At 35.2% G+C, this 24590-nt stretch overlaps 2 protein-coding genes across 2 annotated transcripts; both read right to left on the reverse strand.

The window, feature by feature from the left end:
- Window positions 1-492: 492 nt before the first annotated feature.
- LOC133306603 (uncharacterized) lies at window positions 493-1920 on the reverse strand. The gene is made up of 2 exons (XM_061506925.1): window positions 804-1920; window positions 493-656 (listed from the first exon to the last, which is right to left on the reverse strand). The coding sequence occupies exons 1-2, from the start codon at window positions 1918-1920 to the stop codon at window positions 493-495; spliced, it is 1281 nt and encodes a 426-aa protein (XP_061362909.1).
- Window positions 1921-2942: 1022 nt separating this feature from the next.
- On the reverse strand, window positions 2943-23623 carry LOC133306616 (protein PIN-LIKES 3-like). The gene is made up of 10 exons (XM_061506937.1): window positions 23489-23623; window positions 22975-23054; window positions 22754-22878; window positions 22515-22633; window positions 22149-22397; window positions 4454-4546; window positions 4072-4172; window positions 3663-3715; window positions 3378-3563; window positions 2943-3067 (listed from the first exon to the last, which is right to left on the reverse strand). Exons 1-10 carry the CDS (start codon window positions 23621-23623, stop codon window positions 2943-2945), a joined length of 1266 nt encoding a protein of 421 aa, XP_061362921.1.
- Between the last annotated feature and the right edge of the window lie 967 nt (window positions 23624-24590).

Raw genomic sequence — 24590 nt, forward strand, 5'->3', positions numbered from 1 at the left:
GGATAGAATCCTTGTGAGTTTGATAAAAATTCCTCATTAACGTAAGAGCATCTGGTGGTCTTCCATGTTTACCTCCATTATCCAAGCCACTAGAAGAAGGAAGAGTCACTTGCTGATCATTAACCACATGAGACGTCTTCCTCTGGAATTTAGATAAAGAAGGGTGCAAGACAATTTGTCTATCTTGGAAATCCTCCGACATATTCTTCTGAGAATCAAGTTTAAAATTATTCTTTTGAGATTCTGCACCTTTTGAAGCATTTAATCTGCCTTTGCTAATATTAGCATTCTGGACCAGCTGATGAACTTTAGCAGATGATGCAGTTGCTTTCTTCTTTTGGTTCTCTTTGAATTTTACTCCTTGACTTTGGACCTCTTTTCTCGACTTGCCCGCGGATAGGTTAGCAGATGGAGAAACTGTTTCCATTTGAATATTCTTTTTCACCAACGGTTCTTCATTATGAGCAATTAATTCCCCATGATTAATTCGTGTCAGACCAGTTCAATGCTGATTGAATCAATCACTGGAGAATCAGAAATAATTAAGATATTATTATCCTTTTGAGCCAACTCAGCAATAGCTTGAAATCTTGAACCTGATTGAATGACCTGTCTGTGATTAGGATGAGAATTGGAAACTGCCTTATTACGTAACGCTGCATTATTAACAACGCCAACTTGTCTCCTACCCGATGGTAATGATTCCTCCTTTGATTGTGCTATGCTCCTTGATTCCTCCTTTGATTGTGCTATGCTCCTTGATTCCTCCTTTGGTTGTGCTATGCTCCTTGATCGACGGTTACGCTGCACTAGCATCCAATTCCCAAACGGTTCCTCCTTTGCCAGAACAGAATCTTTTTCCGGCTGCTTATGCACCACCGAGTCAGAAACTTCAGGAGAATAAGCCGTAGTATCTTGTTGAAGATTACTATGGGAACACTGATCCCTTCTATGCCCATACTTTCCACAAGCAAAACAAACTAAGTGGAGACCCTCATATCCAACATGGAAGATACGATCAGCAATCCGAAATTTGGACAAAAAGCCTTTCCTAAGATCAACTTCGACACAAATTCTAGGAAACTTTGCTTTCTCTGTAATATCACCTTCACCAGAATCACGTTTCCTGATAGAGTTCCTATCAATCTTCAATGTGCGACCAAAAATACTACCTATATTCCACAAATGATGAGAGGTATAGAATTCAACAGGAAGTCCTGGAATACGAATCCAAACTGCCAGCTTTCTGATCTCATCATCATAAGGATTAAAAAATGGACGCCACCGTTGAACTACCACATAATGATCAGCTATGATCCAAGGACCATCCTCCAAAACATGAGAGTAATCATTCTTATTTGAAAATCGGAACAAAAAGTAGTCATTCTCCATATCAATGAACTCATATGTGCCTGAGATATTCCACATTCTCAGTAAACGATTGAGTAAGAATCTAACTCCAACTTTCTTCCCCAGAAGTTTCACAATCACTGCCTGTCTCCAAGGTCTGCAACCTTCTAAATGCAAGGCTTTTGGAAAAGAGTACGTTGGGCAAAGAGGATCCTCCTCACCATCAACCGTAACAAACACCTCATCCCCTTCTTCTTCGTCCTCTTCCTTACGTAGTTTTTCTACCCAATCTTCCTCATCGCTATCAGCAACATGGGGTCCTCCATTAAAACCAAGAAGAGAATCTTTATATGACACCAATTTCCTGTTAGATGAATCACCTGACTCTTCCTTCTTTTTTTCCCCGTTGCTAGTCACATTCACCTGGATATCCTCCTCTGCCATGTGATCATCCATAGGTTGATCTTCCATAGCAGGGCCTTTAGGTTTTTTTGTGCTTCGATAGAGAAGATCTTCCTCCTCCGTCGTAGCATCTCTCGCCTCCTTGCCGGTCTCTCTCTCTTCACTCATCTCTCTTAACTTTATAGTGTCTTCTTTCTTTTCTATTAAAAAGATACATATAACTTTCCTGTGACTCTCCAAATCAAGTTGTAATTCTGATATGTGAAACAAATTTCAAATAAACATCAAATTCATTTTTGTGAAAAGGGTTTTGTTCTTTCTCTTTTAAAATTAAACAAGAAGCTGGTCATTATGATTCGTTTTGTCAATAGCCAATTATCATAATATTTATGATGTCATTATATTAGTTTTTTAGAAAAAAAATAGTCATCAAATTTGTATTGATATTTATGAAAGACTAAACTGATAACACAAAAAAGATTAATTTAATAATTGATTTTTTATATTTAAGAATAATTTTTTTGGAGATTTAATATCGTGAGAAGTTTTTTTAAAAAAAAAATAAGTTGAGAGTTTACTTTTTTTTTTCCCTTCCCGTTCAAAGTTTAGAAAACTTATTTTGTCTCTTTTTCTATCGTAACATTAGAGAAAGAATATGAGAAGAATTGAATTTAAACGCTGAATTACATGTTGCCTCCATGAAGCACGAAGATGTAACCAATACAATTCTTCGGAGGATGAGTGAACGCAGCCTCTCGGCAAATGAGAGAGGCAAAGGAAGAAAGCAATTATTAATTCATAACTAATTATGGGTAATTTAGCGCAATGGATTTTTGAAAACAGAATTTGTTGTATATTATTATTTTTAAATATTTTTTCAAAAGTTAAAGTTATTTTTTGTTTTGATTAAATACATGAACAGAAATTATTTGAATATTAAAATTAATAAACATATTGATGTATAAAATTGCTAAAAAAAGAACAAACGTTTGTTAATTGCTAAAAAGAACAAACACATATAACTTTTAATTATTACAAATTAACATAAAATATTTCACATTGAAATACAGATTTATCTTAAACCAGTCCTAATTTTGCTAAGCTCTATATAGATTTGTATCTTAAAATGCATTTTCTTTTACAGTGTGGTATTTGTGGAGCCTCAAAGAAGATCTTGCAATATAAAATAATTATAGTACAAGCCACATAAAAAATGTGCACCATAGTGTAAGCGAAACAGCAGCACAAGAGTAAGTTGCTAACATGATAACTGAGCATTCACCTTCACCAGCTCCAAATAATTGAGTAAACGTACCTGGCACAGTCATTAAATAAATATATTTTGCAGAGGAAAAATGTTAAGATTTGTAGCGACAGAAAGTGAATAGTTATGTATGAATATGAAGTTGTTATTAGTTTTTTAGTTTGATAAGGTGGAATGATGTGAGACTTCGTCGCATTTGAATATACCAACAAAATTTATGCATACTACATGTGGACAGATATTTGAAGACAAATTAATAAGTGTGCATAGGGAACATATAAATTTTCAAAGTGAATATATTATTTATCCTATGTTTATTGGGAATAATTTATTCAGTCATAATTAATAATGGTCAACTTACTTATATTTACCGCAGGTGGAAGGGCAAATTGAAGAAGTAAAAGAAATTGATACAAAGGATCAGGGTGGATCAAGCCAAAATGAATGGCACCTTTAATAATGCCTATTCCTATTGCTGGCAAGGCAATGAATCTAACCGAAGTAATGCCAACAACAAGTGGAAGCTGCTTTCTTATTCCTTTTAAACCTGAAAAAAGCATCACATTCATATTCAAATGTAACTACTAAATTGAACTCAACCAAAGAGATTAATGACAAATTTGAAAAATTCATTTTATTGGCTTACCCTTAATTAGATTTGCCCCCACTAATAAGGTCATTGCTGGAATGCCTGCATCTCTGAATATAAGGGAAAATAAAAAAATAAAAAAAACGATCAAATAAAGGATTAATGTTTTTCTTGTAACGTAAGATAAAGTTATTTCCTATAACTTTAAAACAACTCGTTTTGAAGGTTTAAGAAAAAAAATGTAGAGTAATTTAGTAAAATTACATGATTCAAAAGGAAAGTAAAATAAGTAATTTTCTAAATCCTCAAAATGATATCATTTTGAATTTGCAGGAGATAATTTTATCTAATGTCACATGAGAATCATTTTTTCCATCAAATAAAGTATCTTTCAGGTTTTTTTTTTTAATATTTTTTTTGTTAATCTAATAACCAAACGTGGGTGCAGAGGATTGAGGTTACTTACCCAAGCATGACTACAGAGTCCTGAACCACATGGAGAGGAGCATTGTTACCAACTAATAGTTTTCGAAATTGAGGGACTATACCAATTGTTAAACCAACAATCTGCATGCACATAAGGAGAAGACGAAATATCCTTGTTGAGAATAACTAATAAAGCTTCAATGTAACTTACTTGTCATAAGCAGCATCTAATATGGTTAACATATCAACATATATATAAAGAGTTGTGATATGCAGATTTTAGAGTTGAACAGGAGACTATTTAAGTGTTGTAATTTTTATTTAGCATACCTCATTCAAAACTTAGTTCCCACTCTATGGAATGAGTTGAATGAAAATAATAAGAAGGCTACTGAGAAAAATAAGAGAATTTTTTTATGTACCGTTGCAATCGTGGCAGGTGCAAATAGTACCTTCAGGTTGATCTTTTCAGCTAATATTTTCAGCTGTTTCATAATCTTTTCCTTTTTGGGTACCTGTAAAACTCTTGAAAATGTAAGATCATAACCTCTTTATTTTTTACATTTTAACAGGAACAGTGCTTCTCACTCCTCATCACTAGAGGTGAAAGTGGGCTGGGCTGGGCCAAGCTTTGCTCTGAAAAGTCTAAGCCTACGTCAAAAAATTTCAATTTGGTCTGGCCTAAGCCTATTACAAGTATAACTGTTAGCCTGACTTAACTCATTTATAAAAAATCAAATGGCCTGGCCTAGCCCATTAGCCTATTAATTTTTAACTTCCAAACAGAACAATAAATCCACTTTACAAAATACTCAAATTCTATTACTAAACCAAAAATTATAATTTCAACGTCCAAACATAATCATGAATCACAACAAAACTCATACAATCTGCATTTAAGTCACTTTCAAAAGCAAAATGCTCAAATTAAATAACATATATTTCATCAAATCCAACAAACAAATCCATACTATATAAATTAAAATAATTACAAACACATAATGATGCTTGTAGTAAGTATAACCTCTCCCAAAAACCTTATAATATATTCATATACACAATTTAACATGCTGATATGTTGGTTCCTTCTACATAAGAAATAAAGTTAGATTTCTATTAAAATATAATCGAATATAATTAAGTTATAAATAATTATAATTGATTAAATTTATATCTTTATTTTTCTTCAAGGCATATTTATTCTATTTAATTTAATTTAAAATAAATAGTACAATATAAGCCGGCCTGTAGGCTTATAGGCCAGGCCTAGTAAAAGTGGGCCTATGGCCTTTTTATAAAACAAGCTCTTTCAAGGCCCAAGTTCAGCCTATTTTACGAAATTTACTAGGTCAGGTCTGGCCTGATGTAGGCCGAGCCATAGGCCCTTGTGGGCCGGCCCGGCCCAGTTTCACCCCTACTCATCATAGAGTGAAATGCATTAGTGTATGAAGGTATGCCATTTTTAAATCCCATTATCTCTTCAACTTGATAAAACATTTTGCATATTGGTAAATTGTCAGACGAGTTCAAGTGAAGCCCGTGGCGTGAGATCACTACCAATGGGTTAAGCTAAACCAACCACATCAAATTAGTCTGACACCATATCTCAATCTAAAATCTTAAAGCATTAGGTTCATGGGTCCCCCCACTTATATACACAACTTAGTCCATTACCAACTAATGTGAAATTTATCACACTTGAATATTCCAACAATTTCTCCTTCAAGTGTGAAATTCAACATTGGTATGCTTCTCCCAACTTCGAGTACCCCAGGGCCTAAGTACTCAACCGCCTCTAGCCAATCACCAAGCTAGCTTGAGCTCAACCGGGCTTTGATACCACTGTCAGGCGGATCCAAGGGGAGCTCGTGGCAGGAGACCGATGGGCTAAACTAAACCAACCACATCAAGTGGGTCCGATGTAAGAACCCGCACCGTTAATTAAGGAAGTTAATTACTTAATTATGAGAAATTAGAAAATAATTCCATAATTGACCCTAATAATTATTATGAAGCTTAAATAAATATAGAAAGTGATTGAGAATGCTGAAAGTCACTTTTCGGACGAATGTGGATACCAGTTCTGCTACTCGGTATAATTGCGTACCGATGAAGTATCCCGGAAAATTATAAAAAGTTTGTATATGTCACTAGAATAATATATAGGACTTGTAAAACAAGTTTCAAGTCAAAATAATGAGAACTTGTGCCAGAACTGATACTGGCTATGGAAAAGCGCGTACCAGAAAGGTGCTGTGAAAAATTAAATAAAAATATGATAAATCTTAGAAAAATGAGTAGGTTCAGATTCTAAAGTTTGGGATTGAAATGCTAAGCGTAGCATTTAGCGCTAATACTGTGTGCTTAAGGCTTAAAACACTATAAATACATTAGTTGGCCCAAAACCCTAGGCCATAACAGATATCCTACGTGCTTGTGGTGGCTGACCAGCTCTCTTTCACTGTTCCATTGTGGTTCTCCCCTTCTCCATCACCTTGTGAGCCAAGAAGACATCTTTCTTCTTGGTTTCTTCATCAAACACTTAGTGTAGTGTATTGTGAGTGGGGAGGGTGCATCATTCTGAGTTTTGGCACTGCCTTGTGAGGTGTGAGGGACTGAGTTTCTGGTTTTGGGATTGTGGTGTCATAGTCTTGGTGCTTGGTGATCCAAGAAGCAACCTTTGGAGAGGAAAGACCTTATGTGTGCACCATTTTCGTGTCCTTGTGTGTGCTGGACTTTGGGAGCTTCAAGTGAGCTCCAAGAGCACCTTGTGCTTCTGTTTGAAGCTTGGGTAAGTTGTACCAACCATGGTCATGAGTTTTAATGCTTAAAAATGGAACCTTGATGCATGTTATGATCTAAAGTTGATAACTTGGGGTTGGGTAATGTTAAACACACCTTAATCCGCATGTTTAAGCTTCTGTATGCATGAAATGAACCACCTTTGAGAAGGATATCTCGCAAAATGCAGAACTGCATTCTGTCGCGAAATATTCGGATATGGATATCCGGATATAGATATCCGGATATGATATCCGGATATGATCTCCGGATATGATATCCGGATATGATCTCCGGATATTGATATCCGGATATGGGGATCTGAATATCCGGATATTGGCAGAGAGATATCCGGATATGCCCCCGACAAATATCCGGATATTCTGGGTTTTCGTGAACAGTGAAGGTACTGTTCATACAGAATGATATTTTGGGTTTGTGGACCCTAGACTGGTTAAGTTGAGCTTCTGTATTGATTAGTTAAGTCAGAATCTAAGTGATTAATGGCTTGTGGCTTTGTGAGAAGCCTAAAGACATGAAATGTAAAGGAAAGACGTTGTCCTTGTGTCTTATACTTGTTGAGTATGATTTTGATATGATTGTTGGTCCAAAACAGATTGTGATTCTGTTGTGTTTGGGCTTTGAGATTGGTTGGACTCTTGGCTTGGATTGTTAGCTTGCAAGGTAAGCTTTCGTGTCCTTGGTTTAGCCATTGTTGGTTCCATCATGTCCCATGGGGGTAGTGTTATATGCATGATGTTGTTTTCATGATATATTGATTTGTGAAATGTTGTTGAGCTGTTATATGCGAGTGCCTTTATGATATGCATGTGGTGTTCCACCTATACGGTAAGCCTGAGTATGTGGTACATACAAGAGGGTGAAGCTGTGGGTGAGGTGCAAGCGGTGTTCCTTGTACTTATTGTGGGATTGTAGACGTACGTTCTTCATTTCTCTAGCCAGTAGAATAGTTAAAACACACATAGCATGAATATCTGTTGCACTGCATAGTTTTGGAACTTATACTGTTAAATTCTTTTGAACTTATATTGCTCGTATAAGTGAGCTTGGGGTGGAAGATCCTTGACGACCCCTTGTCTTACTGAGATTTATTTTTAAATATCTCACCCCACGTTTGGGGCACATATTTCAGGTTCAGGTAATGTGTGGGTTGAGACCTCTGGCGGCAGGAGGCCGGAGCTTAGCTGATTATATATGTTGTATGCTGAATGACTGGATATTGGATGTTGTTTATGTTTTCTGTCTTTAGATTGATATTTGAGTTGAGACTCTTTTTGGATTTGTTGCCTTATTTGGTGAACATGGGGTTTGTCCATGCCACATTGATGTTAGTACTTCCAACTTGAGTTGTATAAACTATCAGGGTTGTCCGGTCTACGTGTTGTAGTTTCGTGACTAGAGACATAATGATGTTATTTATATTATGAGGTATTTCAGTTAGCTGTCTTTTGCAATTTTCATACAGGCGATGTTTTATGAAATGAATTAAGTAATTCAACTTGGCTAATGATAATGACGTCATAATTGAACATAAAAAGATATTCTGCATTTTTAAATTAAGCGTGGCTTAATACGATGATATGATAACAAACCGGATATATACGGGGTGTTACATCCGACACCATGTCTCAACCTAAAATCTCAAGACATTGGATTTATGGGACCCCCCACTTATATACATTTTACTTAACTTATTACCAACTAATATGAAATTCATCACATTTGAATATTCCAACATAATACATAAGCAGCCAATCATTATTATGTATTGCATTCAACTCTAATCTAAACAATATAAGATTACAATTTAATAGGAACTAGCATTCTGAATTTAACATGAAAGATCTGTTAGTTGTGATGCCAAAACACAAAAAATACACTATCCGACGAATTGGAATTAATAAGGGGAACACTTGTTCTAAAAAAATATAACAATATTATGAAATTCAACAACCAACAAATGGAGTGTTAAAAATCCTTTTACGTAATTTCAAATAATTATCTTAAAAACAATTAAAATAAAAATCATAAAATTCTCACTGTAAACAAAAATAAGCCTAAAATTCAAAATATGATGTACGCATGACGATTCTAAGTTGATTTTTGGTAAATCATCATTTCCTAAGAAAAGATTCGTCTTCAAATTTTCTTCCTCTTCATTGATATCAACCACTATTATAAAATATTTATTTCGTTGTGTTCTTGGCAAACCCCAAGATAAAAACAATTAAGGGAGATATCATGTTGCAATTAGAATATGTCCATGCATATATAAACTTGCCCTTGGTTTTAGTCACATAACCCACCCCCCTTCTCTACAGATCGAGTCACATTACGCGTAAGTAGCAACCCAGGTGGTGTTTTTTCTGGTATTTTTTTTAAGGTATGTTGCTTCTGGTATTACATCAGCAAATTCCTTATGCCAGGGTAAAATCAATGAACACAACTTTTTGATTCGCTTGGCATGTTCACTTGTATTTGATTTTGTAGAGTAACAAGAGAAAAAAGGAACATTGGAATAAATTTGTGTGACATAACAACACAGCGGAGGCTATATTATACATTTCAACCCCAAAATTTAAGCTATTGGGTGATGGTCTTCTTAATGATTTATATTATACTCTAATACGCCCCCCACATGAGAGTCTACTAGGTTTGAAAGATGGATAATGCACTGTCTCATCTACATTTGCTAAGAAACTCCACAAAACTTAATTAATTATTAATTAAATGGGGGCGATAAAGATCGAACCCCTGACATCGAGACTCTGATATGATGTAGATTAATAAGAGACGAAAGAAACATTGGAATAAATTCGTGTGACACAACAGAATAGCGGAGGCTATATTATATATAGAACTAGTGAGTATATACAACCTGAAATACATGAAGTAGGACTAATTAATTAGTCTATACTACTTCTACTATATATATATGGGAGGATTGTATTTACAAACTTTTTATTTACAAGCTCTTACAAACTATAATATGTACTCCCGAAAGTACATTATGTTACACTATGTACTTCCGGTAGTGTACTTTCAGGAGTACATTGTGTAATTTGCAAAAATTTTAAAAAAAAATTTGAAAATGGATTATCCCTATATATATATAGACACAATCTGAACAACTTGTGAACTGGGAATGATATAAGGTCACAACTTGTGAACTAGAAATGGTATAAGGTCTAGAGGAGTAATTGGATTATGCCCATAAAAGTACAATGTGAATGATCCAATCTAATATATTTCACCTTCATTTTCAAGTTATCTCTTCCATGATAATGGACACCACATTCTTACAACTCCTTTTATCTATTATATATCCTCTTGTAGAATTTTTCTCCCCTCAGGGACATAGTGTGAAAAATATTATACCTAAGCCAAATTCATCTTCTTTTACAACATTTATATCCCTCTTGACAGTTAGGGACTCAACAGAATAACACAAAAGATCTTCTTCTTTTTTTGGTTGCAAGATCTTCTATGTCTCTAGATTCTCATTATCTTGCTCTCCATCGGATTCATCACAAATAAAGATCTTGTTCTAGACTAAAGCTTCCACAAGCTTCACAATATGCCGATTTGGACCATATGCAACAAAATTTCTGATCGCCTGACCTTTGTAGAACCTCTTGGGTTTTACTACTCCCATACTACATCCGCTACTACTATGCCCCTCCTTGAAAATAGGTTTGGAATATTCTCTTACCTATCACTAGTGTTAAACTTGGAGTTGTTATTGGTTTGAAAAATCAAACCTGAAATTCGGAACTGCTCAAATCTTAACTCTTACACTTCTCTTCTACCTTCAAAACCAATTCACACACATCATCTTAACTCCAATATTGGTACAATAAAGCAACATTAGATATTTTAGTCCGCAATCCTCCTAAGTATCAAGCAATTGTTTGTTCATCTAACTCAAAAACATTGCAAAGCAACCCGAAGTGATCTAACTCATTTGTAAATTACTCAACCATTAAATCTCATTGTTTGATGTTATAATATTCGATAAATGCTTCATGCATCTAATGATTAGGCATTAAATTTTTTGCAATATTTTCTTAATCTCGTCCCATCTCACAACCTTCGACTTCCCTTCTCTAGTTTGCTGTTTTTAACATATTCCCACCATATCAAAGCATGCTTTCTTAATCTGATTGCTTCTACTTTAATCTTGTGGTGTTTGGTTAGGTCTATAATGTAAAACATCCTCTTGATTATACACAAACCGTCAATTTTTTTTAGGAGATATTCCAATTGGTTCATCGTTTCGCAACTAGTCCGATTCGGGGCGAGTCCTGGGATTAAGACTTTAAACCTCTTCAAAAGACGGTGCTAGGGAGGATCAAACATATACTCTCACCCTCCACCTGCTTAGTTCCCCGGCGCCAACTAAGCTACCATCATTTGGTTATACACAAACCGTCAATGAAACAATTAGGATGAGTCTAGCCCTCAAGCTCAAGAAACTTAATACCCATCTCTCGATGATGGGAAAATAGGTCCAACTCCACGTTGTATTCCACAATTCCGTTATCTTTTCAGAATTGCAAAGGGATTGATGTCTCACCCTTCTTCATTAGATGCATCTCCAAATTCCATCTCATTTTCAGTTTGAAAGCACAATTATGGTTATGCAAGTTAATATAACGCAGCTGTTCAAACACTACAAGCCCATTAATTGAATCAAGCCCATTAACTTCAAAGCCTACTGCCATCTCAGCAAACAATGTATGTGCACCAAGTTCACTAATTGATTTCATAATACAGAAGTTCCTTAGACTACTTTACCTCATCCATATGCAGAAGAGCACTATGGTAGGACACAATTTCTGAATGATGGAGCTTGGTCATCACCAAGATCATGCTTTGAGCCACCATGATCACAAGTCAGAGGAATCCACTAGTTCCTAACTCTCAACGCGATTATTTTTTTAGATTTAAATTAGTTGCTGGGGACAGCAACATTTAAATCTGGGAATGGGAAACGCGTAGTTCATCAGTGGGTATTGCTAAATGAACCGGAGAAACTGCATGAGTATACACAGAACATCCGGCTAGTACAAGGAACTATCTTATCTTTTTTCTTTTTTTTAATGCAATTTGAATTGGATTTTGTTTAGAGTTTTAAAATAATAAAAACCCCAAGCCACTGTTTTACGAAAATTCTGAAAATTTTACTCAATTCTTTTAAATGGAAAATGGCAGGAATTTTAATCAGTGATTGATTCAGAGCATGATGATGCACTCACATAAATTTTCATAATGAGCATCAATGTAATGATTTTCATGATTTATTAAATATTCTATTTAGTGATGAAATTTTTTGAGATGAGGAATAGGAAAATTACTGTGCATTCATAACCGTGAGGTTTTGAGCCTATACAGAAATTTTTTATTGAGTGTGCATCCCACTGTATGAAAGACTCTAGAACTTGCTTTGTTTCTTGCTTGAATTAATATGTGATATATTATATGGATATGATTGAGGTATGTTCTTTCTTTAAACTAGATGGCCAAATAGCCAACCATTGCTGACATTCCTTAGTTAAACCCTTTTGAGCCTAGGCCTGTTTGTTCTTTGAAAACCTATGAAGATGAATAAGCCACTTTCCATATAAATCCTCACCTTATTTGAGGTTAACTTTAAGATTTGAATTGAGGAACATATGATAATTAATTGATTACATAAATTGTAATGTATGGGAGTATAGGGAAGAAAGGCAAAAGCTAAGGAAGTAAGGTTGGTTAGAATAAAAAAGAAACAAACAAAGAAAAGGAAAATTACTCAGAAAGAGGAAAAAGAAAAGAAGTGAAAAGAAAGAAGAAAACTTGTTCTGAGAAAAGAGAACGACAAACATGAGAAAAGTTCAAAAGAAAAAGAAGAAGAATGGACCAAAAAGAAGGAGAAAGTTATTTACAAATTGTTAAACGATTACATTTATTCCTCTTTGAATCTAGATTTTAATCTTGGAGCTCATTCTCTAAATTTTCCCTTCCTTCAACCAGGCTAAGTTATAACCCTAAACAAGACCTTTTGGTCTGTGAGATATGTCACAATAACTATGGAGAGCGAGAATATAAGCAAGCCTATGGTAGTGTTGATTCAGTGGGATACGAGTGAAACACCAACCCTCTAAACAGTTGAGTGTGAGTGAATTGAATTACTAGTGAGGGAGTGTTTCAGGAAATTTTCTTTATTATTGATCTTAAGAAATTTTGTTGCAGCTTTTAACTGATGAATTATGAATCTTGTTGATTGATGTATCATTCCTTAGAGTCCGAATGCTATGTGTAAGAACCCACACCGTTAATTAAGGAATTTAATTAATAAATTATGAGAAAATAGGAAATGATTCCATAATTGACCCTAATAATTATTATGAAGCTTTAATAATTATAGTAAGTGAGTAATAATGCTGAAAGTCGCTTTTCGGAAGAAAAGTGCAGATACCGGTTCTGCTAGTCGGTATAAATGCGTGCCGAAAAAGTATCCCGGAAAATTATAATAAGTGCATGATAATTACTAGAATGATATGTAGGACTTGTAAAACGAGTTTCAAGTCCAAATAATGAGAACTGGTGCTGGAAACCGGTACTGGCTTTGAAAAGCGCGTACCGGAAAGGTGCTCAGAAAATTATAAGAAAAATATGTTAATTCTTGGAAAATTGTGTAGTTTCAGATTCCAAAGTTTGGGATTAAAATGCTAAGCGTAGCAATTAAAGTTAATATTGTGTGTTATTTGGGTAAGTGTCTATAAATACCCTTGTTAAGGGCACAAAACCCTAGGTATTTTCTGTTGCTACGTGAATGTTGGAGTGGCTGGTCAGTTGCTACTGTTCCATTGAGCTTTCTTCACCATTTTGGAGATCAAGTGTCACTTTTGCTTGGTTTCTTCACCTCCAAACACTTGAGCCTTGTGTGAGTGGCATTTATGAGTGTGTAGAGAGTTTTGGTTCTGAGTTGAGGGACTGTTTGAAGTCAGTTTGTGGGCTGAGTGGCCTTGTGGTGAGGGTGAGAGCTTCCTACTTGGCTTGTGAAGCTTCAAGAAGTTTCTTTGTGAAGAAAGGACCAACCTTTGTGTTGCATTTTCGTACACCTTATTTCCAGAACCTGTAGAGGCAGTGTGGTGAGCTCCAAGAGCCATTGATCCTCTGTTTTGAGCTTTGGTGAGTTGTACCTACCTTGAGCTTGTGTTTTAATGGGTTAAAGGTGTGATCTTTGCATGTTTAATGGGTTAATCAAGTAACCAACTGGGGTGTGGACCTTAATCAGTATAAAGATGCATGCTTTAACGTAATTAAGTGTTAAAAATGGAACCTTGGAAGGATATCTTCACGAAATGCATTTTCTGCATTCTGTCGTGAAATATCCAGATATGTGCCCGTGAAATATCCGGATATTGAATATCCGGATATGGGTTTTGAGTATCCGGATATTAGATATCCGGATATGGGATTCTGGATATCCGGATATTGCATATCCGGATATGTCCAATGAGATATCCGGATATTGCATATCCGGATATGGTCCCGAGGAATATCCGGATATTCTGGGATTTCGTAGAACAGTAGCTGTGTTGTGTGTACAGTAGGCTATTGGGGGTTTGTGGACCCTAGATTGATGAAGTTGAACTTCTGTAATTAATGAACTAAGTCAGAATCGTTGTGATTAAGGACTTATGGCTTGGTATGGAGCTTTAACACGTAAAACGTAAGGAAAAGCGTTGTGTTTAAGTTATATGCTTGTGGAGCATTATTATTGATATAGTGTTGGTCCATAACAGATTGTGAATCTGCTGTGTTTGAACTTTGAGCTGTGGACTCTTGGCCTTGGGTGTTAGCTTGCAAGGTAAGCTTTCGTGTCCTCGGTTTAGCCATGTTGTGGTTCCACCATGTCCCATGGGGGTGTGGTTGTATGCATGCTGTGTTACATGCTTTGAATATTTGAAATGTTGTTGAGCTTTATGTGTAATGGCTTTTAATATGCATGTATTGTTCCATCTTGACGGTAAGCCTGAGTATGTGGCGTCATACAAAACGGTGATCAGGGGTGGATGCAAGTAGCGTCTTGCACTAATGTGGGTATTTGGCGTATGTAAATCCTGCATTTCTCTGGCCAGTAGAATAGAATTGACACACATGACATGATTATTTGCTACATTACACTATTTTAGAACTGATGATGATATCTGCTTTTAAACTTATATTGCACATGTAAGTGAGCTTGGGGTGGAAGATCCTTGAGGACCCTTTGTCTTATTGAGATTTCTTGTTTAGAGATCTCACCCCACGTTTGGGGAATGCTTATTTCAGATTCCGGTAGTTTGGTGACTGATGCCTCTGGCGGCAGGAGGCCAGAGCTTAGTTGATGATATTATGTTGTTTTGCTGCCATGACTGGATATGGATGCTGTTTATATTTTCCGCTATTTATGCTTATGTTGTTGATGAGACTGATGTTGGGCGTGTTGCCTTATTTGAGTGAGCATGGGGATTGTTCATGACACTTTATGTTAGTGCTTTAGATTGGAGTTGTATAAACTGTTAGATGGTCTGGTCTACGTTGTTGTAGTTCCGTGACTAGAGCCACACTTTTACTATATATGTTATGAGGTATTTTCATATAGCTGTTTTATTGCAATTGTATACAGGCGATGTTTTATTAATTGATTAATAAGCAAGTTGGTAATGATAATGACATCATAATTGAAACGAAAAAGATATTCCGCATTTTTAATTAAGCGCTGCTTAATACGATAGTATGATAACATTACCGGATATATACGGGGTGTTACACTCTGCAATCATGTCTCTGATTGAATCATTCCTGCCAAATTCCATGCAAATGAAGATTCTTACTCTCTATTTCCTTAGTTTTATTCTGATTGATTGCTGAGGATAGCAATTGTAAGAACTCGCGCCGTTAATTTAGGAAATTAATTAAATAAATATGAGAATTAGGAAATAATTCCATAATTGACCCTAATAATTATGAGAAGGCTTAAATAATTATTGTAAGTGATTAATAATGCTGAAAGTCGCTTTTCTGACGAAAAGTGCAGATACCGGTTCTGCTCCACAGTATAAATGCGTACCGATGAAATATCCCGGAAAATTATGAAAAGTATGTATATGTCACTAGAAAAATATATAGGACTGGCATAACAAGTTTCAAGTCAAAATAATAAGAACATGTGCCAGAACTAATACTGGCTAAGTAAAAGCGCGTACCGGAAAGATGCTGCGAAAAATAAAATAAAAATATGAAAAATCTTAGAAAAATGAGTAGATTCAGAATCCTAAGTTAGGGATTAAAATGTTAAGCATAGATATTAGCGCTAATACAATGCGATTAAAACTTAAGTTGGCTATATAAAGGGTGGCACATGATCCTAGGTCGGAATTTGTGCATTCATATGTGTCCCTTGTGCCTCCACTTCTGAGTTTGTGCTCTCCAAGCTTGCCACCTCCATTTTCTTCAAGAACAAGCCCAAGTGATCACCTTTCTCCACTCTTTATTCATCTAAACACCTTGGGTGTGTGTGAACAATCATTATGGGTAGGAAAGTGGCTTCTTTTTTTAGTATGGTTGCTATCTTGGGAGAATGAGTGAGCTGACTTCTTGTCTTGGTGAAGAGGGAGCCATTTCCTTGGTTGTGGGAGCTCCAAGTGGTGACCTTTGTGAAGAAAGGGCCAACCTTGATACCATTTTCGTATCTTTGTGAAGTCAGAACTTGAGAAGCTGTTGTGAGAGCCCCAAGAGCCATTGTACCTCTGTTTTGAGCTTGGGTAAGCTTTACCACCTTAATCATGAGTTTCATTGGTTAAAAGTGGAGTCTTGGCATGTTTAATGAGTTGTTTAAGTAACTAACACGAATATGAACCTAATAGGGTATAAAAATGCATGCTTGGACATAGTAATGGGTTAAAAGTTGAACATTTGAGTGATATCTTCGCGAAAAATGCAGAACTGCATTCTGCCGCGAAATATCCAGATATGGTATCCGGATATTGATATCCGGATATGAGGTCATGTGATATCCGAATATGGATATCCGGATATGAATATCCGAATATGGCCCCGACATATATCCGGATATTCTGGGAATTTCGGGACAGCAGCGGTACTGTTCATACAGAATGATATTTTGGGTTTGTGGACCCATGATTGGTTAATGTGAACTTCTGTAATAATTAATCTAAGTCAGAATCAAAGTGATTAAGGGCTTATGGCTTTGTGAGAAGCCTAAAGACATGAAATGTAAAGGAAAAACGTTGTCTTTATGTTATATGCTTGTAGAGTATGATTGTTGATATGATTACTGGTCTAAAACAGATTGTGATTCTGTTGTTTGTGGATTTTGAGCGTGGTTGGACTCTTGTTTGGATAGTTAGCTTAAGAGGTAAGCTTTTTGTCCTCGGTTTAGCCATTGTTGGTTCCACCATACCCCATGGGGGAATGGTTTATATGCATGATGTGTTTTCATTTATTGATTTATTGAAATGCTTTTGAGCTGTTAAGTGCAAATGCCTATGATATGTATGTGATGTTCGCCTAGACGGGATTATGATCCTGTGGGCAAGTGTGACATTGGCGTGTACTATTGTGGGTTGTAGACGTACGTACATCCTACACTTTTCTGATCAGTAGAATAGTTAACACACATGACATGATGATATACTGCATTGCACTGATTTTGGAACTTATATGATATTACTACTTTTGAACTTATATTGCACATGTAAGTGAGCTTGGGGTGGAGAAATCCTTGAGGACCCCTTGCCTTACTGAGATTTCTGTTTAGAGATCTCGCCCCACGTTTGGGCACATATTTCAGGTTCAGGTAACTCGGGGGTTGAGACCTCGGGCGGTAGGGACCGGAGCTGAGTTAGATATTCCTGATTATACTGTGATGCTTGGATGTTGTTATGTTCTATCTTTATGATTATGTTGTTATTGTTGAGACTCTGTTGGGCCTTGTTGCCTTATTTGGTGAGCATGGGGGTTGTCCATGCCACATTGATTGACTATGTTTTATTTAGATTCGAATTGTAGTATTGTATCAGGATATCGTCCAGACTACATGTTGTAGATCCGTGACTTAGATACTCACATTTATTTATATATTGAGGTTATTCAGTGTAGCTAGTTGTCTATTTGCAATTACATACATGCAATATTTTGAAAGTGATTTAAGTAATCAACTTGGTAATTGATAATGACGTTATAATTGAAAAGAAAAAGATATTTCGCATTTTAATTAAGCGTGGCTTAATACGATGACATGATAACAAACCGGGTATACACGGGGTGTTACAACAATATTCAAATATGGGAATGTTTGATAAACCCTTGGTTTACCATATTTTTATGCTGAATTTTACAAGAATTATATGGTAGATTGCATGGAATCAAGGTGTTATATGAAAAATCATAAAGATTTGAAAATTCAGCTAATGTTTTGATATCTTGCTTATTTTGAAGGTAAATCCACAAGATTTGGTGCTAAAAAGTGATAAAGGAATCATAACAAAGATTTGAAGCTCAATCTGGCAGCCCAATCTGTAGGATCTTAAATAAAGACATAAACAAATCAAGGTTTGATTGGGAATCGATAGAGATTCATGGGGAGATTTGATGAAGAATTAAAAAGATATGGCTTCAAAGGTTATAAATAGGGAGCTTGGGGTCAATGGAATGAACTCATTCACAGCAAAATTAGAGAATTACACAGAGACCTGAAGGAGGAATCCTGTTGCGCAGCATTGAAGCACTGAGGAACCAAGTCAACATCACAACAATGGAGACTTGGGTTCTCTTTTCTTTCTTATTGCTTTTGAATTCGGTATGCTAGGCTAGATTTTTATGTAGTTAGGGGTAGATGGAACCCAAATGAATCGTATGTTTTGAATTAAATTGTCTCTGAACTCTTTTCTTTTTATATTTGAATAAATTTATCTGTGTTTAATGCTTTCTATGAATTTGCTTCTTATAGATTGATTTTGGGGAATTGTATGACAATAGGGATGTTGGTGCATGAACCCTGAATTGGTAAATTTATCATATTCCTTGTGATCTAGGGATAGACATAGGGCAATTGTGCAATCTTTAAATTCTTCATCTTAATGCATGTTTTCTTGGGGAATAATCGGGGAACTAGAGTTTTTTAGGATCACATAGATTTAGAGTAACAAGGAATTGAGCCCTAATTAACTTAGAAAGAATTGATTGACATTATATTAAGAAAGGATTCTTGACAGTTTAATTCATTGCATATAGAGGAGATTGGGGGAAGTCGAAACCTTAACTACGCTTGTTTTAAATTCTTAATCAATCATCTTTTCAATTGCTTTCTAATTTTGAATTTTAATTTGCATGTTATTAATTGTTTTTAATTTCACTTCTCTTCATCTCATTCTTTGTTGTCCAACTAAATCGTTGTTAGCGAACTAGTTCTTGAAAACCAATCCTCGTGGGAACGATCTCGTACTCAGTACACTTTTATTACTTTTACAACCGGTGCACTTGCCAAAGTCGCAACAACAAGCCAGTCGTCAATGGCATAGTAAGCTATCAAAAGCTCTCATTTCGCTGGGATACATTCAAAGAGAGGCTGACAACTCCATGTTCACTCGTCAGACATCCACTTCATTCACAATTTTATTGTTTTATGTGGATGATGTTATACTCTCTGGCAATTCTCCTTCAGAAATCACTTGTGTGAAAACATTTCTTCATGACAAGTTTCGAATAAAAAGATCTCGGTCCTCTCCGTTATTTCTTAGGACTCGAAGTTTCTCGTAGCTCTCGTAGGATACATCTAAATCAACACAAATATGTGTTGGAGATACTTTCTGATATGGGCATGCTTGCTGCCAAGCCATGCAGTACTCCCATGGTGCACTCATCTCGTCTCAGATGCCTCAACTTATAGACGTTTTATTGGTAGATTGCTTTATTTAACAACAACACTGTTTTGTTGTTCAACAATTAAGCCAGTTCGTGTCATGCCCCCATGATATTCATCAACATGCAGCAGTTAGTGTTTTACGATTCTTAAAAGGTGCTCCAGCTTCTGGTCTCTTCTTATCTGCAAAGTCTGATCTCAGTGTTCGAGCGTTCCCAGATTCTGACTGGGCTTGTTGCCCAGATACACGAAGGTCTATAACCGGTTATTGCATCTTCATAGGATCATCATTGATTGCTTGGAGATCCAAGAAACAATCCACAGTGTCTCGTTCGTCATCTGAAGCAGAATACAGGGCCCTTGCAACATTAACTTGTGAGCTTCAATGGCTCTGGTATCTATTCAAGGATCTTCTTCTTCCTTGGTCGAAACCTGCTTCTGTTTTCTGAGACAACAACTTTGCCATTTATCTAGCCCATAATCCTATGTTCATGAGCAATCCAAGCATATAGAGATCGACTCTCATGTCACGCGTGAAAAACTTCAATCTGGGCTCATTCGTATGCTACATGTTACCTTTAACTCAATCAGTTGGCTGACTTTTTCACCAAGGCATTGCCTCCATCAGCTTTCACCTTAGCTCTCTCCAAGTTGGACTTTGTTAATTATCATGGTCCATCTTGTTGGGGGGGGGGGGGGGGGGGGGGTGTAATACAAACCAGCAGTTCAAACACTACAAGCCCATTAACTTCAAAGCCTACTTCCATCTCAGCAAACAATGTATGTGCACCAAGTTCACTGATTGATTTCAGAATACAGAAGTCAACGTCAGATGCGTCACATGCATGGCCAACTAATCGCAACAGATTACCAGAAGTCTGTTAGATGCATTAGTCTGTTACCTAAGTAGTTAGATAATATGTTATCCTTTTTCTTGCTGAGGCTATTATATATATATATATGATCTTTCTGAGTATTGTAAAGTATCTTATCAATCTAATCTGAGGAAATTCATTTTTCGCTTCCAATGGCTTCTCTGATTTCTGTTACAAGTTATTGTTTTAGTTTCTCTATTGATCATCACAACTCTTCGTGTACAACCGTGATCCTACCATCCACGACCATCACAAATTTGTTTAACCATTGCCAATCGGGCTCTGATACCAACTTATGTGAAAAAAACATAGACGATAGTCTAAACACATGAATTGAAATTGATAAAGAGAACCCTTCTCTAAAAAAGTCATAACAATATGCTGATATCAATAACCAAAAAGATACAGTCTAAAACACCCTTTTACACGGTGCCAAATAATCATAAAATACAAAATTATTCTATTACCACTAGAAATAAAAATATGCCTAAACATTTTAAAACAAGGCACACACGAGCATGGCACACACATTCACGATTCTAAGCCAATTCTTGATATATCAAGCTACCAAAAAGATTTTCGTTATTGAGTTCCAAAGAGACAGGCCTCATGAATGAGAATTTTTTCTTTTCTCAAAAGGCTTTTTAGCGAAAAGTTATTGAGTCAATTTTCCTCAAACCAATGTCTACTCTTGCTTCTAATTTTAGACTTTCAACAAATGTATTTATACTACAGATAAAGGAGATGGGTTAAATGATGCACCCCTTATTTTAATGCAGTTTGGTGCATTATGTATTTCGTGATATATGCTAGACTAGTTATAGTATAGGCTATCAGTTTTGTGAGTAGGTATCTAACTAATCCTGACAAGAAGCATAGGAAGCAGTTAAGTGCATACTTAGATACTGGGTTGGTACTACAAATGCTTGTTTGGAATATGGAAAAACTAAAAATAGTTTCACATGATTTGTAGACTCAGTTCATGCTAGAGATCTTTGATAAAATGAGATCTTTAACGTGATACGTTTTTACTAAGAGAGATTGTAAAATTAGTTGGAAAGCTAGACATCAATCCACTATTTCTCTATCAACTATGTAGAGGCAAAGCACGTGGCAATTACAAAGGAGAAGCTGTTAAGGAACCAATTAAACTTAAAGGTTTGGTTTGTGAAATCACACTTTTGAATGTGTACATATTATTGTTCATTGTGACAGTGAGAGTACGAAGGGATGTCTAGTCAAAATGCAATTCAACTTAACTAAAGATTGGATGTATTATGAAAGAACCAAACATATTGATATCAAGTAATGGTGCATGTTGCTCAAGCAAAGGTAGGAGTTCAAAATTGTAACACACTCCCATAAATTTATTTGTGGAAGAGACCAATGGGGTTTAGAAATTGATGCTGATATGGTCTTATCTAACTCGAATCAGAATAATTAAGTAATCAATGAATGGAAGAATAATATTCCAAAACAAAATTCATGCCATTAAGCAAAAGATTACTAAAAGTACAACACTACCTTAGCTTGTCCATCAGGCACTGTACAAGCAATTTCAAATTGTTTCACATGATCTTTAGTCTGTGATCTATTATCCACAATAACCAATTCTCCTGTGGAACATGTTGAAACATTTTCTGGATCAGTTTCTGTTGTACTTGCAGACACTGGATTCATAGCAGAATCGTCAACTTTGACTTCATTGGTAATTTTGTGTGAGTATATGCGGACAATGTTGTACACATAAGTCCAAATGCAAAAGGATCCTAACTGAAAAACCATAAACGCAATGAAAATGTTCAAAAATAAAAATAAAAAATAGAAGTGTAAAAATCACTCTGTGATACATATATTTAAATTCCAAATGTTTTTAAGTTAGTGTCTTACTGCCATTGATAGAGAAGCATATGCTACTCCATTTTTGTAACAAACATCAACATCTCCAAAAGGACTATTTTCTTTGCAAACAGCTGGAACTATGATAAGAGGCAAATTTCCCAGATTTCCTGTGGATATCAAACCCCAAATCATCATAGATAAGAATGAGTTAATGTTTCTGATCTATATGTATGATATTGATGATAAGATAATTAAAAAGATAATTTTAAATATGTAAGTGATCCTACCTGCAGCACAACACCCCAATACAAGGCCTTGAAGATCATGAGGAACTCTAATTATTTTAACAAGTAACCATCCAAAAATTGTCCCAATAATAAATGTGAGAAGAACATTCAATGGCATGAACCACCTACATAATTCATGAAAGCATCTCTGCTAATCAAACTAATTAAATGGGGAATATTTTTTGAATTGAAAATACAAAAGTAGCAAGAAACAAACTTACAACATCACCATGCTCCTTAAAGTTATTCTTTCAGCCAGGCTACTATAAACAAGAGCAGGAGCGAAGACAAAAAATACCATCTGAAAAAAAAAAAAAAAAAAAAAACCAACTATCTGTAATTCTTTCAAGCAAGGTTTATAATTTTTTTTTCATCTTTTTTTTTTGTAAGAAATAATAAGATATGTATTTCATATTTCAAAACTTAAGCATTTTAGTTTTGGTTCAATATATATAACGCAAGAGCTCTTTGCGTTTTATTTACATATGAGCTTGAGGAATGTTTTGGTATGACTCAGTAATGTTGAAGCGTGCATGAAATTCGTTAAGCAGAACAAAATAAGAATTAAAATAAACATTAATAAAATATAAAGAAATTTTTTAGAAAAATGTTAACAACGATCAATGAATTGCTACCAATCAATAATAAATTTGTAACTTTAAATAAAGTTATTGTATTTGAGGTAAAATAAGAAAAAAAAAACCAAAAAAAGAAAGAAAGAAAGATGAAACTTACGGTATTCAAGTTTTTTCTGGCAGTTTCCTTGAGTATGCCAAATCGATTAAGTGCAAGTAATGTGCCAACAACAGTAATCAACAGTACCTTGAGAACTGGCATTAATGCAACAACAAAAAGGTTCCAAAAATCCATAGTGTCTTCTTTCTTTTCTATTAAAAAGATACAGATATAACTCTCTTGTGACTCTCCAAATCAAGTTGTAATTCTGATATGTGAAACAAATTTCAAATAAACATCAAATCCATTTTGTGAAAAGGGTTTTGATCTTTATCTTTTAAAATTAAACAAGAAGCTGGTCATTATGATTCGTTTTGTCAATAGCCAATTATCATAATATTTATGATGTCATTACATTAGTTTTTTAGAAAACAAATTGTCATCAAATTTGTATTGATATTTATGAAAGACTAAACTGATAACACAAAAAAGATTAATTTAATAATCAAATTTTTTTATATTTAAGAATAATTTTTTTGGAGATTTAATATCGTCAGAAGTTTTTTTTTTTTTTTTTTAAAGTTGAAAGTTTACTCTCTCTCTTTTTCCCTTCCCGTTCAAAGTTTAGAAAACTTATTTTGTCTCTTTTTCTATCGTAACATTAGAGAAAGAATATGAGAAGAATTGAATGTAAATGCTGAATTACATGTTGCCTCCATGAAGCACGAAGATGTAATCAATCCAATATTCTTCGGAGAATGAGTGAATGCAGCCTCTCGGCAAATGAGAGAGGCAAAGGAAGAAAGCAACTATTAATTTATAACTAATTAAGGGTAATTTTGAGCAATGGACTTTTGAAAACAGAATTTATTATTTATTATGTTTTTTAAATATTTTTTTTTTCAAAAGTTAAAGTTATTTTGTGTTTTGATTAATTAAGGGGAAGGATATGTTGGGTATATTAATAATATATATAATCCAATAGTATGTTCACATATAAGCCCAATAGGTGAAAGCATTGTTATTTGGGTCCATATAGGCTGGAGCCCAATAGCTTGCATTATATCTAGGGTTTCCTAAGCTGGAGGTAACATTGTTGAGCATTCCAAACTTGATGTCTCTTGGTGTAATACTTCAAGCATCTCTAAACCTTTCTCTCTCA

The sequence above is a fragment of the Gastrolobium bilobum genome, unplaced genomic scaffold, assembly GCF_033153095.1.
Source record: "Gastrolobium bilobum isolate Gb01-03AN ecotype WA unplaced genomic scaffold, APGP_CSIRO_Gbil_v1 utg2894, whole genome shotgun sequence".
NCBI classification, from domain to species: domain Eukaryota; kingdom Viridiplantae; phylum Streptophyta; class Magnoliopsida; order Fabales; family Fabaceae; genus Gastrolobium; species Gastrolobium bilobum.